The 18148-nt window shown below is 33.6% G+C and overlaps 2 protein-coding genes and 1 long non-coding RNA gene across 4 annotated transcripts; 2 read left to right on the top strand and 1 right to left on the bottom strand.

Annotated features, from left to right (window-relative positions):
* Positions 1 to 36: 36 nt before the first annotated feature.
* On the bottom strand, positions 37 to 1672 carry LOC108211370 (GDSL esterase/lipase At3g27950). The gene is made up of 5 exons (XM_017382953.2): positions 1342 to 1672; positions 1051 to 1251; positions 787 to 959; positions 433 to 703; positions 37 to 351 (listed from the first exon to the last, which is right to left on the bottom strand). The coding sequence occupies exons 1-5, from the start codon at positions 1583 to 1585 to the stop codon at positions 101 to 103; spliced, it is 1140 nt and encodes a 379-aa protein (XP_017238442.1). The 5' UTR covers positions 1586 to 1672; the 3' UTR covers positions 37 to 100.
* A 2093-nt stretch (positions 1673 to 3765) lies between these two features.
* Positions 3766 to 10074, top strand: LOC108211253 (uncharacterized). Of its 2 annotated transcripts, XM_017382802.2 has the most exons (15): positions 3866 to 4098; positions 4313 to 4457; positions 5094 to 5161; positions 5267 to 5320; positions 5417 to 5500; positions 5582 to 5667; positions 6100 to 6180; positions 6826 to 6956; positions 7762 to 7803; positions 8320 to 8396; positions 8474 to 8564; positions 8645 to 8726; positions 9455 to 9527; positions 9630 to 9802; positions 9933 to 10074. In XM_017382802.2, the coding sequence occupies exons 1-14, from the start codon at positions 4010 to 4012 to the stop codon at positions 9796 to 9798; spliced, it is 1272 nt and encodes a 423-aa protein (XP_017238291.1). In that variant the 5' UTR covers positions 3866 to 4009; the 3' UTR covers positions 9799 to 9802; positions 9933 to 10074. The 2 variants fall into 2 exon arrangements, with proteins under 2 accessions (XP_017238289.1, XP_017238291.1); XM_017382800.2 differs by lacking the exon at positions 9933 to 10074 and having other exon boundaries at positions 3766 to 4098; positions 9630 to 9919.
* A 3199-nt stretch (positions 10075 to 13273) lies between these two features.
* LOC135151293 (uncharacterized) lies at positions 13274 to 17475 on the top strand. The gene is made up of 3 exons (XR_010289901.1): positions 13274 to 15931; positions 16230 to 16294; positions 16959 to 17475. It is a non-coding gene; the product is annotated as an uncharacterized LOC135151293 (long non-coding RNA).
* The last annotated feature ends 673 nt before the right edge of the window (positions 17476 to 18148 follow it).

Below are 18148 nucleotides of genomic sequence, written 5' to 3'. Positions count from 1 at the left end.
TAAAAATATTCTAGTGTTTAAAGGAACATATCCATATAATGACAATTACAATGTATTATTTGGTAGTAAAGCTGACTGTTTATAGTTGATGCCAAGATTATTACAGTTTCTGGGGATTTTGACAAGCCTCTGCTAGTGAATTTGGAGGTGTAGATAAAGAGCCGTTGAGAATGAGTTTTGAAATAAAAAGATTTGCTGCCTGGGAGTAGTGTATCCCATCCCAGCTAATATACCTCGAGGGGTCAGTACACAGATTCTCATAGACAGTTCCGTTCACAACTGCTTTTGCACCACAATTAACTTGAAAGCCATAATAGCCGCCACAACAGAATTTGTGTGGATCCTCAAAACCTGCCACCAAAATAAGATGGTGTCACACATGTGTTGTTAAGATAATGTTTTCCTATCATAGTTTCTGAGTTGTAAGCTTACCGTAATTACTTGCATCACTAATGAGTTTGTACTTTGCCGAATAGACATCTACATATGTGAATGCTGAGTTGGGGAGCTGTGCTTTCAGCCTAAAAACTTTGTCCTTGAGCTGCCTGTTAAATTCTTGAGCCGCCTTATTCTGATTAGCCACACAGCCGTGTCTGTCCAGATCATTAAGCTTTGATTGATCATATATAACATTATAAGGCAAGCAGCCAAGTGGTCCAGTGTTGTGAACCCAGAAAAATCTTGCCCCTTCGTTGTACAGTTGCTGAAACACAATCAACATGTTCGTTAAAAACAGGCCACTAGAAAACTTGGCTCTACCTTAATTAGCATACAGATATTGCTTACAGATACTGCCTGGGAAAACTTGGTTATCAAGCCAGGAATGGATGCTAAGACCTGCGTTTCATTTGTATATTGGAAACCATAATTAAGATCATTCTGTCCAATGTCAAACGTGTACAGAGCCTTTGAGAAGTCCCGCGGTCTGGGGAGAATGTTCTGGAGAGGCAGTAATGTTCCTGTAATACCAAAAGTAACAATCACTACTGGCATCTTGTACTTCATTAGTCCATTTAACAGTTATATAAAGACCTCGGAGCATAAACATACTATTGTGACTAAGCCGCTTATACAGTGCACTGGTACGCGACTTGAACTGCATAAATTGACCTATTTGAATGTCCAGATCAAATGGGCTGTAGCCGCCTGGAAGAATGGACGAGCCTCCTGTCGCAAAATTTGCACCATGCCTGAAATTTGTACCAATTGAATCCAAATATGGACTCAAATAAGGCAATCCCAAGCGCTCAGCTGCCTCACAAATATTTGACATCGATTAAATATATAATTTGCCAGAGATCAAGTCACCAAATTTAAGTTGCATTACCACAGAGCACTTACCAATAATATCTAAAACAATGCGGCCATTGCAGAATCTCCCGGAAGGCTTGCCAAAGAATGTTTCTCCATTAGGTGGAACAATTTCCCACATGGCGGCCGACTTTCCTCCTGTGTCCGAATTTGAGTCACCAAAGTTGTATATAGCCGGAAAACCACAACTCCTACCGCGACCACTGATTTTTCCTGCACAAATCCACGCCGACAGTAATATCCAGAGCACCCCGAATGCTTTCTTGCTCGCCATGAATCTGACTCGAAACCTGCTTCAGTTCTCAGAGTATAATGTTATACTAAGTGTGCCTGTTTGCTCACAAGCATGAGAATATTTCAAAGACTATTATATTATCAGATTTATATAGGGTCTTGTCTTGCTTGCATCATGAAACTGCATGATTGAACTCTAGATGGACCATATAGTTTGTTGAATTTCATCACAAGAAGTTACAAATTTGCTATATATTCACTAGTTGTCTTTAACTCATCAAATATGAGGAAATTAGCCTCTGCATTGTCTTATTGTCTGCAAGTACTGCTTAAACTGTTGAATATTCTTCATCATAAAGTTGAGTTACCATATGACAAACACATGTGTAAGAAGCAGAGCGAATAATTAGCCATTTATTTAATTGAGGGGCAACGTAAGATCTGTATGTTGTTAAGTTGATCAAGTGTTCCTTGAGGATGAAACCCAGAGATTTGTCTGTATCCATGAATGACATAAAACTCAACAGCAGAGCATGGGGAGAATAACTTAACTCAACACCACGTGCAGTGATAATTGTAGCATCGTAGAGTAATATCACAAGGCAAGACATCAAGTAGGCCACACATTTCAATATTTCATACACGTCCACTTGAAAAGGAAAAATTTTGTAAGGAAATCTTTTACTCCCTCCGGGATATATACGTTTGGAACGGACACAGAAACTAAAAAAAATGTATAAAGTAGTGTAAAATAATGAGAAAAAAAAAAGTAAATAAAATAGTGGGACCCATGCATATTTAATTGATAAATTTGAAAAAATAGATGGAAGTAGTGGTTGGGTGGGTGGGATTTTTATATTATAAAAGGAAATGGGACATCCCGAAAAAGAAAATGTATAGAAATCAGAGGGACGGAGGGAGTATCAAACAAAATTAGCATCTCTCGGTTTATATATTAAAATAGACAGAATTATTGTTATAATTTATATTCCGGAAATGACTTTTTTTTAAAAGTAAGAAATGACTTTTTTTATGTTAAACTAACAACATGTTTCTGTTGTTCTTATATCTTGTTCCAAATTTAATAAATTTAATTTTTCGAATTAACTTTACATCATAAAATCAAATACAAGTATATTAAGCATTATATGAAATAGATTTTATAAAGTTATCAAAATAACATTATAAAATGAATTATTAAAAATTACTGGCACTTTGCATAGATAAGTTTGATTTGTATTTTTATTTTTTGAAATAGGAAAAGTTAGTATTTTTGAAGGACCAAATGAAGTTATTTTTCAAGAGCAAATCAGAAACTTAAAGTGAATGACAAAACATGAATATAAATATTTAAATAAAATAAATAAAGAAGATTCGTCAAAGTATAGTATAACTAGCATATAACCCGTGCGAAGCACAAATTACCGGTACTTTGCATAGATAAGTTTGTATTTGTATTTTTATATTTTGAAATCAGATAAGTTAGTATTTTTGAAGGACCAAATGAAGTTACTTTTCAAGAGCAAATCATAAACTTAAAGTGAATATTTTAATATTAATGAATTGAATTTTAATTAAATTATATTAACAACTGATTATACGTTCTCATGAAAATTTAGCTTTTATATTTTATTGTCTATTTATAAATATTTTTTGCTATTAATATGTGATGATTATCATTCAATTAATTTTAAATCAAAATTTTCATATTTTGTATATTTTCATATGTATGAGAAAAAAAATATTTATTATGTTAAAAGATTAGCGTTAGAAAGGATTATGTAAAGAGGTGTTTGTATTGAAATAGAATACGTTGGAATTTAAAAAGTCATAATTTTATTTTTAACATCATTATAATTTTTTATAAGATATTATATGATAATGTATTGTAATAAGTGTTTTTATTATTTAAAATTGTTTAACAATGTAAGAGTAATAGACCTCCATATGTTGTAAACTTTAGAGGGAGAGTACCAAATTAAAAAATACAAATAAAAAAATTGGATTACAAATTATAACCATATTACTTATTATAGTATAGTATAGATAAGCGTTTTATCAAGCGAATTGTATATGATTAATGTCTTAATTTAATAAAAATAAAATTACGAAATGAATATTGTTGATTTAAATTTAATTTATAAAGGAATTCTATTTATTTTTTGATTGATTTTCTGCATAGATATTATGATAAAAGAAAGATAGTCTGATTAAAAAATTATTTAGAAAGAGGGTGCCACGTAGAAAGTGTGGGGGGAACTGAGGGAAGAAGGAAAGGCCGAAAGGGTCGATGAAGCAGAGAGAAAGTCGGTCGAGGTTTTCGTATGAGCAATCAAATCAATTCTCAATTTTACATGTCTTGTATTCAAATTAACACACGCACTTTGCATCTTCCTGTTGTATCATCTTCATTCTTACATTACTACTTTTGCACAAACAAACCCTAGACATTTACTTACACAGTATGGGCAACTATATGGCAAAGGAACCCCCTCCTCCAGTGGTGTTGGTGCCTCCGCTCTTCGACTTCCCTCCTCTTGCTGCTCGTACTCGGTCTCTCTCTCTCTCTCTCTCTCTCTCTCTCTCTCTCTCCCTCCCTCCCTCTCCCTCCCTCCCTCTCCCTCTCTCTCTCTCTCTCTCTCTCTCTCTCTCTCTCCCTCTCCCTCTCCCTCTCTCTCTCTCTCTCCCACACAAACAGTTATATTTTAATAAATTATGATATTAAGGGTGCTGGCATTGTTAAGGTAGTGATGAGGTTAATTTGCAGGGTGCTGGAGTCATCATATAATTTGTTGTTTGGGAAGCTTGCTCTACAATGTCTTTTTGATGATTACTTTGATGAAGCTAGGCACTTTAGCACCAGGTTCATGCTTAAGCCAATCGATGATCCCCATGTCGACATGGTTGCCACTGTATCCTCTTTATCTGTCTATCACTTTCACTTATTCACTTTTCGTTCTTTGTTTCGGGTCTTCTACTAATTATATTCAAGTGGACACTCTGTTGCCCTGCATTATTATACTATACCCGCCTTTTTCTGCGGAAATTTGATTGTTAGGAATTTCCTCAAAAGATTATCTTCTTAAATTCTATAATGCTATCTTTTCACTAGTAATTATTCTTATTTGTAAAATGTTGATTTAGTGTGTGAATGTTGACCAAACCCCTCAACAGGAATAATGAGTGAATTAAATCACTCTCTTCTCATTTCTCAACAATGACCTTTCCTTTTCTAGTACTAAACAACAAAGTTGAAATGTTTTTTTTGTTGCTGCTTACAAAGTCACTTCTATCTTCCTTTGGAGATAAACCAATATTCTACATACCGGAAGCTGTTGCTGATATCAAATATGTTAATTTTTTAAAATTTTATTTCTAATTACTCCGAACTATCATACAGTTTAACTGTTTCATTCTACTTCTCAATTCTTAGATTTAAATGTTTACGAGGTATGACTTAATTTTTAATATTATGTGCTTTGTTTGAGTTGGCTTTAAGTGATTTGCCACAACCAACAAACATTGAATGCTTTCCTTAGCCTGCTTAGGTTTCAGGTCCTCTTGACCACAAGCCTGATGACAATATCGTGGGAAATGCAGAATTCCGCTGGCAAAGGTATTTTAGGGGATCTCATAGTGGCCCTACCAAATGTATTTTGCTGTTGGAAGTTTATAATTATTCAGGTCTAATGTCGTATTATATGTGTACATTACTCTGCAGTGATGTCGATGATCCTCATACGTTTATGGACCTTTTTGTCTCAAACTCTGACCCGTAAGAAGCATTTCCCGCCGCAACATTTGCATATGTTATGAACATTTCAGGATCCTTATCAGTTATCCCCCATCCTTATAATATTTCTTATTCTAGGATTTTACGGATGAGATCATGTGCTTACTACCCGAAATATGGATTCGGAGCATTTGGTATCTTTCCATTGCTTTTAAAGAGCAGGTACATTTATATATAGGAATTTTGGTTGTTGAACACTTAGATATGCAACACCACTTCACAAAATCCCGGAAAATCTTGCAGAGAATCTTTTGGGGATCAGGGTCTGATGGGATTGCGATATGGGTCGACAAATCTTTCATTTGGAACTACGTTCAAGCCTTCGATTTGTATGTCCCAGCATATTAAATATATGGTTGACAGCTGCTTACATTTAGTTTTTGACCTGTCACCTGTGCTGTTTACATTTTAATTCAGATTTGTCACCTGTGCTGTTTACATTTTAATTATGACCTGTCACCTATGCTTTGTTTTTGCATGTCATTGCCTTCTATAGGAACTCCCATTTAATCATGTAAAGGTTCAAACTTTCAACTGCGTTGTAATCTTTATCTTACAAAAACCTTGTGTCATATGGAATGCAAAATGATTTTATTTGTGCCAATTATCAACCATATATTACTGTGAGTCTGTGACTTATATATTGTTTTTCAATAAGATTAAATCTGGATATGTCCTATATTATTTGATTATGCAATATTAACGAAGTGTATGATGTATAATCATTAAACATGACTGTCTTGTTCTTTTTGTTCATGCAGTACCAGGTGATATCCCTAATAGTGCATGGTTAGTAAGCAAAATTGGACGATTAACAGCTGGACTGCAGTATGAGCCACAAAGTAAGTTTTTCTCATTCTCATTAATTTGTCACATATGTGATATGGATTAAAACATATGCTACTTTAATATTGGCTTTGGTTCAAGTAAGAGCCATGCTTTTAGTTTTAGCCCAAGTATTCCTAATCACCATTCCAAAGGAAATGATGATTTACACAACTGATCTGCACTGCTTTTTGTCATCATCCAGTGGCCTATATTGGAATTCCTAGAGCTCATATTATACCCGATTCTCCACCAAATTCTCACCCAACTTATGTTATCTAACAAAAAAGTTACTTCTTTTGTATCTTGATGTTCTTTTGAAAAAACGTAAATATTGTTTATTACTCTTATAATGTTGACTTTCAGTTCAAGTAATGGGTGTGTGACATTGACCACTATGAGTGTCAAATGATACTTTTTCTAGCTATGGTTTTATAGTTTGTTGTTTGGAGGTTTTTTAAAAGTCCTTGTGTTCCACGTTTTTTTTATTCAATATGCTTTCTGGTTAATAGGATGAACTTTGAAATGATTTTTTTTTTTGACCTTCTAATTGCAATCTGCAGAACATAACTCGATACTTATATGACATCTGCTAGAAGTTTGCAACTGTAAATTATCTTAATATCATTATCTTAATATCATTGTTGCTACTGATTGCATAGTTGGAAAAAAGGATGAAGCAAAAATTAACGATTTAACAAATTGGAGTTGTGCTGTTGGCTATGGAGTTGGATCAGGCTGCCCCTTGAGTCCATCATTTAATTTTTGCCTTGAATTGGCTAAAGATTCTGAGGTTTGTAATAATCCACAATTTTCGAAGGAGTTTTGACTTTGCTTACTTTGTGGTTTTGTTATTATTTTCAGGATGTATCTCCAGATACGTGAATATATACGATATCATGACTTAAAAAGGAATAGACTGTAGTATGCCTTTAATATTTACTCTTCCACTTCTTAGTATGCAGGCATCACATCACTAAAATCTACCTTTTTAATGTGTTTATACATGTTATCTTTTAAATTTATATTATTTTTGTACAAACCTCCTACGTATTTAATCATCTAAGGAATTGTGAAAGGAACCTTTTGCAGTGAATATTTACAACAATGCTCCCTCACATTCATATTATACATTCATGTCATCCATTGAATGATATAGCTACACCTAATTCTGGACCGGTTAATGCAAGAACTATAAATAAAGAACCCAGATCTCCTATGAAATAGAAAATATCATTCATACATAGCATAGTCGACCTTGCTGATTGATTTAGCCCTTGATAATTTAAACAGAATTTTGAACTAAGCTAAAAAAATATCCAATATTTAACCATTGAGGTCTCCAACTGATGTGAATTTGGCATGATGTTTTTAACAAGTGAAATTACACCTGCATTTATTATTTATGCAACCTTTGAGTTAGATAATGTATATAACCATTGTCTTTCACTATTATACTTTTTGCCTATTGTTTTAAACCATTGGAATTGCATATACACATTTATTATAAACATTTTTATATATGTAAATTCAAATGTTTGTTATTAAGGTATTTTTTATGAACTGAAATACTAGAAGTATTGAACTTTTGATTGCAGTTTATTGCCTCATTTTATCAGCATGTGGTTGTTCAAAGACGGGTATGCGCTCTTCTCCCTCTCTTCCCATATATATCAAGTGATCAATAATGAGTCCCTATGATATTTTAAACATTACTGTTTTTATTTTTATTTCTAAAAGCCTAAGGATTGCTATTATTTTGCAGTATACATGTCATGGTAATACATTGCCCTGTGGTACCTTTTGCAAAATAATGGTTCAGCATGGCATTTTCTTTAGTCTCGTTTAATCTGAAATCAGTATTAGGTTCACTGAGAAGCATGTAAAATATGAACACCATAATGTTGGAGTTCATGCTGGCAACTAACGGGAATGAGGAATAATAAATCCATTAAGTGTTTAACCTAAAAAGTGATGGAACAACTGACAGCGGATACATCTGATGTGGTAGATAATCCAAACACTCAAACTTTATGGAATTTTAACCATGAATAACAGTATACAGAAATTGTGACAAATGTCTACGCACACCAGCAGACTCGTTTTTGTGATAAGTTAAAATGTTGCTGACTAATTTAGCTTATCGAATTGGGAAGGTCAAGAATCCCATGGAAGAAAATGAAGTAGTTGGAATCACAAATTATATCGATGTCGGATTTGAGCTGAAAACAAGGTAATTTTCTCACTGATCACTGTTAACACTATCTTTATAAGTAGGAATTAGACCTGAGAAATGTAGTGATTGTACAGAGTTGACAATGACAAAGCTAAGAGCGGCATGCATGATTCAACCTTTCAAGTCGCTGCATCTTGGCAAGCCAATAAAAACTTTTTACTTAAGGTGGTGCTCTAATTTGAATTCTTCTCTCATATATCTGGATCATGCTTGGTCACCTGTAATTCGCACATTATGTTGTGCAGGGAAAGGTGGGGCCTCTTGGCTCATCTTTAGCTTTAGCATTTAAATCATGGTGGAAGCCTGCCTTCACCTTTAGCATGTCAGGTATTCATATTCTATTCAGGCACTGTTGATCATATTGTATCCTTTGTTTATGTAGAATTCCCCAACTTCAAGGTTTCATAGTTTGGGTGATAATTGTCCAACAATACATGGGAAAAGTAATTCTATTATATTTTTTACTCTATGTTCCGTGCTTTATAACATTGGAGGTGATTCCTGTGAACATCACATGTAGACTAGGCATAATGTTAACATGCTTATTAATGTTGTTTCCATGACAGCAAGGAGAGAAGAACTCGTAAATATGTTGAAAGCATGGAATGTGTAATTCATTGGGGGTTATATTGTTTCATCGAGAATGGTAAAATGATGAACATAGCTGAAAATTTTATACAAGTGGGTAAGAATAGTAGGTTGATGAAGTGATGATTGAAATGATGATAACAGCAAAGACTATTGAGACGTTTTAAACCATTTTTGATCATTAAGAAATAGGCCTTTAAACTAGGTGGGAAGGTAGCATCTCCACAACAGCATAAATTTTGACCAAGCTTGGTTAATTTACCATGTTCCCTCTCTTTTCCTATTGTCCTGTGTTGATTATGTTCAAAATTATTATAAAATGTTTGTATAGTTTTAGCAATATTAGAACTGGAGCTGCAAGTAATTTGTAGTTTTTTGCAAATTTTAGCAAACTGAAAATGTTTCATCAAGTTCCATAGATGTGAAGTAAAATCAAATAATGAGCTCTTGTTTTTGTTAATTAACAGCTAAAAGAGATCGCGCTGATGGGAAAACAGCCTTTGGATTTGGTTTCCGTGTAGACAATGTTAGAGAAGCTAGGTAGTGAATTCGTACCCATATCCTCTTTCACCAAGGCAAGAAATCCTGTTAATGCAATTTAAACTGTAGGATTGACCTAATTTTTGTTTTCCTTCTATGCAGTTACCAAAGGGCTGATCCAAATTTTGTGATGCTGACTCCCAACAAGGAGCATCTAGCAGAGGGCATCCAGTGGAAAATGGGGGAAAGACCAATGTTCGAATCAGATGTTAGTTCTGGGAATTTTGCCGGCATACCAAGAGAACTAAGACCGTTGGCTAAAATCTTGTAATCTGGTCTGATTCTACTTATGGTTTGTAAGCTGTAGGATTGGACTCTTAGAAATGCTGAATTACGATAGTCCGTTGGCTCTTTTAACATAGCTGATAATTATGATCTATTTATTAGCGTGATGGTATGATGCAGGTATAATTTCAGTAATGATCTTGTGCAAATCATAAACTTGAATATGGGGCACTGGAGGGGATATTTCAATCCCCTAGGCATGAGAGTATATGAACAATTTTTGAGGAAAAGATGGCACATCAGAAAATGCCCGTTCCTATTATTTACTAGTAAGTTGTTTATTTAGTACATTGTATTTAAAAAGGAGAGTTCAAGTCTCAGAGGCAAAAAAATCACGGAGTGATGACTGGTGAGAACTGACATTAGGAAGATAGGTTGTATTTTGAAAGATTGATGAAATGGAAGGTGTTGTGTCGGCCAATATCTTGATGCTGGATATTGTTCAGCTCAGCATGATCTGGGTTTCTTCTCAATTTCATATCTGTTTTATTCTCTCCATTGCCCTCGGTGAATTCGTAGCAGATCAGGGTTGTCCTGCATTGCTATGCTTTTAAAGCAGATCCATGTTTCTTTTCATTTTACTACCTTCTCCTTTCAAGTGTCCAACATATTTGAGTTTATGTCGTACATATATATTTGGAATAATCTTTATTGTTTTTTGGATTTTCCTTGTTCTTTGTATTTTCTGCTCGCTGAGACTGTGGTGGCAGCAACACTTAAAGTACAGGCCATCTAATTAGATCATGGTCCTTCGACGGATAATTTCATTACTATCACTTCATTTCTTATTGGTGTGACTTGCTTTAAACAGGAATCTAATGTGCGGGGAAATCAATTAGGAAAAACAGTTGAGTTTCAGTTCAAAAATGGATAGTCAATACTCAAAAGAAAGGCCTATTGATTTTAACATTTTTCTTTAACAAAATTTGGCGGTGGAAACAATTTTTTTATATATTTTTGAAGTTTTTAATTAGACTGATCTTAACTTGCAGGTGCTTATGGAAGTGCTACGAGTTGATCATCTAGGAAGATCTGTAATCTGTAAATCAAAGACTTATGAAGTATATCAACCTGTTCAATCTGTAAATCAAAGATTTTCATCTAGAAAAGATCTGTAATCTGTAAATCAAAGACTTGTGAAGTATATCAAATGTGCTCGGTGGCAAAGAGTTTATCCTCTGTCGTCCCACCAGAACCTGGGTTCGACCCTGCTAACCCGAGAATTTCGTAGAACAGATACTCATTTGTAAGACTATAAGTCATATTTGTCAAAAAAAAAAAAATCAAAGACTTTGAAGTATATCAATTGTACATGTTCTCATAGTTACACATGCTGGTCTACTACATAGAAGAATATCAGGATTTCTGAAGTTATTTTGGTTTAAATATGAAGAACGTTGAATGAAGAACTTGTATTTTCTACTTCGTGTTCTCGCAAGAGCAAGTCCAATGCTAGATGCTATATATCTATTGTTATTGCTATAAATATAGCACCAAAAAGTGTTTTTTGGTGCTAAAATAAAACTTGCACTCTAATGCTAAGTTCTATAACTAGTTTCAAATCTAACCAACTCATTAACTTTTACCTAACTTCTATATAGAACAAACTCATTAACTTTTACCTAACTCATTAACTTATTAACTACTCCCTCCGTCCCTATTTATTTGTCCACTTTGGAAGTAAACATTTGTCCCTATTTATCTGTCCATTTATACTTTCAAAACTAATTTAATGATAGTTTTTCAAATATATCTCCATAATTTCAATTTTCAAGGCTTGACTAATTTAAAACTTGGTTGAATTCATGTTTTCAAGACATAAAGTAGGGGTATTCCACCATTTTCAAGATATTAATTAGAGGTATTTAATGAAAAAGTTTATGCAATCAATTATTCTTTGGTATGTGTTTTTTTTTCCAAAATGGACAGATAAAAAGGGACGGAGGGAGTAGTTTTCAATTTCTAGTTATTGATGATGTGGCAACATGGATGGATCCATCCTTGGTTTCAAATATGGAACCAAGGATGCATCTAAGCATGAATGCATCCAAATATAGCATCACTTTGGAGTTGAGTTTTTTTACTTTTGATGCTATAATATAGCAATAGAACCAAGTATAGCATTGCATTGGAGTTGCTCTAAGTGGGCTGATATGCAATCAAATGCAAGCTCTTTTGCCAAATAACTCTCGTGCCAAGTTACAGCAACAGCTCAAGGAAACTAGGAAAGTAGTTATTATTTGGAAGAGGTGAATACTTAATAATATTTAAAAGATTAAGATATTCAAGGGTTTCAACAATTAGAAAAAAAAAAATACAATTTCCTTTCTTAAAGTTCATACATGGGCTTTACGCTCATGATGGGGATTCTGGGTATTCACTCTATTTTGTTTAAATTTAAAATAGAAATATTTTTTAATAATTCATGGATTTAAAAAATTATAATTGATTATCTTGCTAAATAATTAAGATTGACTTAAACTTGAAAAACATACAAGCTTCCAAATTGATTCTAAACCTTAGATAAAAATTGTCACAATATATCTTACAACAAATAAAAAATACACCTAAAATTTGAAATTCATTTTTTTTTAATAATTTATATCAATACCTTGAATTAAAAAAACATTTAATGGTAAAACTATTTAAAATTTAAATAAAATCTCACAATTTCGCTATATGCATCAGCTTTTAATATTTTTAAAAAAATATTTATTTAATGCCACCAAATTTTATTAACTTTTGAATTTTGAATTTTTTTTAAAAACATTTATAAAACCTTAATAGGGAGGGTAGAAGTGTAAAGGGATAATTAATTCATTAGTCCCTCAACTATAGGCCATTTATGGTTTAGGTCCCTGAACTAAAAAGTCTAATAAATAAGTCCTTTAACTTTCAAAAAATCTGATTCGCGTCCCTCAGTCAGAATTTGACTAACGGATGTTAGTCAATGCTGACGTGGAAATCGAAAATAAAAATAAAAATGACCAGGAAAATGACGTGGCAAGCGAAATTCACGGATTGAAGTGAAATTTTGATATGTTAATTTACGAGTAATTTCAAGAACATCGCTGGTGAAAGTTTTCGATTTTGAATTCACTAACGTACAGAAATCTACCCGTTAATCTCAAGAACAAAAAAAAAACACTTACGAAAATCTGCATATTTCTATACGTTAGTGAACTCAAAATCGAAAACTTTCACCACCGATGTTCTCGAAATTACTCGTACATTAACATATCAAAATTTCACTTCAATCCGTAAATTTTGTTTGCCAAGTCATTTTCAAGGTCATTCTTATTTTTATTTTCGATTTCCACATCAGCATTGACTAACATCCGTTAGTCAAATTCTGACGGAGGGATGCGAATCAGATTTTTGAAAAGTTAAAGGACTTATTTATTGGACTTTTTAGTTCAGGGACCTAAGTCATAAACGGCCTATAGTTGAGGGACTGATGAATTAATTATCCTATTATTATTGTATACTACTCTTCGTCTTCTTGTGACTCTCGATGGCTTCGCAGTCCCAGGATGAATCCACTTCCATACAAGACATCTTCGACGCTGCCCTCAATCTTGAAGACACCCACTACAAGTCCGGCTACGACGAGGGGTTCTCCGACGGCTTACTCACCGGAAAAGACGAGGCCCGCTACGTGGGCCTCAAATCCGGGTTCGAAACCGGCGAGGAACTAGGGTTTTACAGAGGCTGTATAGATGTATGGAACTCAGCAATTAAGATTGACCCTTTATGTTTCTCTACCAGGGTGCAAAAAAGTATTAAACAGATGGATGAGTTAGTGAGTAAGTACCCATTTAATGATCCTGAGAATGAGTTAGCTACTGATGTTGTGGAGGGCTTGAGGTTGAAGTTTAAAGCTGTTTGTGCGACGTTGAATGTGAAGCTGGAGTATGATGGGTATCCGAAGAGCTCGGATGTGGGTTTTTGAGTGGAGTTTTAGTTGCACTCCAAGTGTTTGATGATTAGTCTCACTGAGCTTTGATTTCGATGTTACTTGTAATAAGTATTGTGGTTGTTAATGTTTTAGTTTCAAAGGTGGTATTTTGTTGAATTAGTAGCCAACGGGTCTAAAAAATTTCGCATTTGTGTATATGATTTACTGAAAATACATATCTATATAATCTTGCGGGATCGTTATGCATTGTTTTTTGGGTTTTGTGATGATGAGTTCATAATTTGTGGGATCTTTCAATTTGGAACAGTTTATGGATGATTTTATGCAGATGTGAGAATAGTTATCCCTGTTTTCATTATTTTCATTTTCATAGTGTTTCTAGTGATTTGCTGCATTTTTATTTTGTTTATTGCAGCATGTCACTTGTTGCCTTATGTCTTGGTGCTAATTTACTTACAGTTTACTAGCTTGTTATCTGCCTCACTTGTTTGTAAATGCTTATTCCATATTGTTTGCAATTTCGTATTGTTTTTAGAGATTTATGATCCGGTTATCTTTCACTGAAATTTTCTTTGGCACATTGTGTTAATTAGCGATTCTTTTTACCTTCTATTAGCTTAATTTATTTCACCCTTTGATGTTTCTTCTTCTTCTTCTTTTTACCTTGTACATTCACAATATTTTTTAAAATAAAAAAAAATTCGTTGTAGTATAATTTTAATGTTTCATTAGTGGCTTAATAAAGTGTGTATTTTTTTTCCTTTGCTAGCTTATTATCTATGGCTTTCTTGTTTTACCAATATGTATATCTATGCATCTGGCTTAGATAAGCTTATGGATTACCATTTTCTCCTCACTTCTATCACGCATTATCCAGTCACCAAATGTGATGTGTGTTGGGTTCAGACTAAGATCAACTCTGGTAATATATTGCTTTAATATGTTCACGTTTGTTGATTTTTTGTAACACTTCCACTAAAAATTTATTCTATTAAAACAAAACCAATAGGAAATATAAGTAGATTGAATATCTAGCACCAAAAATTCTCGTTTTTCTGTTTCATGATATTTAAAAGCTCAGTCTGATATATCATATATGTATATATGCCTGTGTGTATCTCTGAGGAAGAAGTCTTTATTAGGTTTTGTCTAATCTGCACTAGCTAATTTCTATTCTTTACAATGTCCATTCAGTCAATGCAATTGATTTCAAGAAATCTTAGGTTTAGCTATAGCTTTTCATTATCGTCAGTTAACCACTGCTCTTTTTATTTCAAAATCGTGTGCAATTTTATTCTCTTGATTTCCAAATTGTTTTTGGTTCCAGTGTTCTCTCATTGTATCCTCAAATGTGCAGTCTTAATCTTTTTTATTTTTCATTGTAATAGCCCTTCTACTTTTTCACCTTTCGTTTTCTTCACATGCTTTTTTTTTATTCTCTTAGATTTACTTGTATTTAATAAGGTGTGTATGTTAAATGTCTTTTTATTGTTTTTATTGCACTTTTTCTCTGTAGTATTGAAATAATCAGTGGTTCAAATCTACCACTATTTGTCTGAACTTCTGTTTGTGTTTGCTAATGTTTGATCTTATTTGGGTTCATTGTTTTTTTAATAAATACCCGTAAGCTTCTACTTCACCATATATGAGGATTTTACTAGGTTTATATATTCTGTATACTAATAAGTTTCTGTTATTAATACCAAACGGTTTCTTTGATTGGTGTTCTATAGCTCTTAATGAATTTTAGGAGTTCATCCTCCGTGGTGGTTCTTTAACATTTTTTAATATTAATATTCTGGTTTACAATCTTCACTGATATTTATTTTCATGATTTAATATCTATGTCTTTCATTAACTGAATTTTCATTATAGATTTTTCCCATTTTAAGTTGTTTATAAAGAATTGGCAGATCCATTTGTTGAGTTAGTACAACTGAACTTGATAGTGATTTGTGAGCTGGCATATATACCTCATGTTGCAATCTACTGAAGCCAATGTTTCATCAAATTGATTACAAGTGTGGACATTTCTCCTACTTTCATGAATGTTAATAGAACAGACATCCCAGACACACTCTGCATCCTTGTTCTTTTTTTCAGTTTTGCAGGTTAGTACCCATTCCGCAATTTCTGTAGATCATGATACCTCAGTCCGTTCTTAGTGGTGCACATTGAGACTTATTGTCCTGTGCTGTAGGTAAACATTTTAACATTGATCTTCACATCCATGTTAAACTTTCTATTCTATTTTCAAGCATATTGATAGTGTCGGTGTTGCATGTCTATATCTTTGCAGTCCCACTTGTAATTATCATTATTTTGTTCTCATGCTTGTAGTTTTATTTTTCTATTTATTTTTATATTGAGAGGTCATTATCAGAACATCTAAAGCTTTCTGAGTAATGAGGATAGGGTCATTGATTTGATAGTCAACCAATATATTATTTAGGCTTCTTTTGTAACTTATGGCAACTATTGGTGCTTGTCATTCACAGTTTCAGTTACTATTTGATCACCCAAGTTTCTTGGATCACATGATCTGACTGGATCCTGTAAAAAGGTGAGCCTAATCATATGGACCAGGATGCTCATAAAGCTTTCAGTTGCATCTTATCATTTGTCTACTAAACTTACTCGATAAGTAGCTAGGAAATTTTCTCCAACTCTTCCCAAATACGGTTGCAAGAGGCATGTGTACACATACTTAATGCACATGCTTGAACTCTAAATGAATTAAACTTACTTTGCACATCATTAGTATTTACTATGATCTCACAGCTTTTGCATGAAAATGACTGATGTAAATTGTAAAACAAATTCCTGCTAGTCTATGTTCTATAACATCAAACCCTTAGGAAAAGAATCACATCAACTCTGATGAGAACTGAGCAAGTATAATATTCGAATTTGCAGTAACAACTGATCACATAGGACACAGTAGCAGGACAGTGAGCCAACATGTGACCCCCTCTTAACAACCAAGAGATATAAACATTGCTAAGAAGCTATATTATATGACACTGTATACCTTCTGTGGTGGGGGCACTAGTGGATAAGTCTCTGAGTTGTTCAACTGCTTGGTTGCTAGGATGCATGGCCATCTAGCTCCACATTAATGCCATCCCTTTTTGTTATATAGCTTGCAATTACTGGAATTTGATACTTAGTTTTCTTTTAAATCTTGCTTGCCTCCTCATCCCATGCTTTATATCTTGTGTGTGCAGGACAATCCAGGACTGTTCTTTGGCCAGCCAGATAATTAAATTTCCTATCGAAGACTCGAACTTTACTTGATTATGATTATTTTCATCTTCCATTCTGAAGATGGTCACTTGGATCACCAGTATGTCTCACTTGGAAGCCGGATACAAGTTCGATGTAACGTAGATTGAACAATTATCTGAGTTCATGTAGTAGTGAAACTAATTTTACTAATTTAGTGACTAGTACAGAGTACAGCAGCTGAGGCTGAGTGATTATGTTACACTGATTCAGTTAATCCAGTATCTGTCAACACTTTCCAACCGTGGACTGAAAAAATACAAAAAAGAGAAGAAAAGAAAGAGAGATCCTGAATTAGTTGGGTGTCTGAACCTGATTAGTTTGTTGCATATGGGTGATGTTCTTTGTAATAATATATTCAGTTGCCTTACTTTTCTCCCAGATGAGGTATGATTGGATTAGTGGGCCAGGAAAGGGGTCTCTTTTGGGCTTGGCCCCATCACATGGCTATACTGTACTATGATCGTATCATTTTGTAGGGATGGCAACGGGTCGGGTCGGGTCGGGTTTCTTGAGATCCAGACGCGATCCATTATATTTCGGGTCGGTTTGGGTCCGGGTCCGGGTCTGGAAAATGAAGATCCAGATCCGATCCGTCGGGTTTTTTCGGGTTTCGGTTCGGGTTCGGGTCTAATTCGGATACTTAAAAAAATTAAATAAAATTTAAAAATTATATATCTGTAAAAAAATGTGATGATTAATTTTATTTTTTTATAATTTAGAAATATGAAAAAGGGTTTTACAAGTTTCGTTTCGTACAATAAACACATGAAACATGTTAACTTAATTGTATATAATCATTCAACTTATCATTTATATTTTATATTTTAATTATATTTAGATTTTTTAATGCACAATAATTGAGAAAAATTGATGAAATGAATATAAATTCTGTATAGGGCATATAAAATTAAGTAAAATGATAATATTCATACCTAATAATTCATTATATTTCAATATATATACTTTACATTAAATACATAATATATATATATATATATATATATATATATATATATATAATATTGTGTATCGGGTTTTTATCGGGTTTCGGGTTCGGATCGGGTTTGAATCGGGTTTCGGGTTTCGAGTCGGGTCTCGGTTCGGAATACTTGAGATCCAGATCCAGATC

This window comes from Daucus carota, chromosome 3 (assembly GCF_001625215.2).
Source record: "Daucus carota subsp. sativus chromosome 3, DH1 v3.0, whole genome shotgun sequence".
In the NCBI taxonomy this organism is placed as follows: domain Eukaryota; kingdom Viridiplantae; phylum Streptophyta; class Magnoliopsida; order Apiales; family Apiaceae; genus Daucus; species Daucus carota.
The sequence above is the reverse complement of the archived record's forward strand: the minus strand, read 5'-3'. Positions and strand labels throughout refer to the sequence as shown.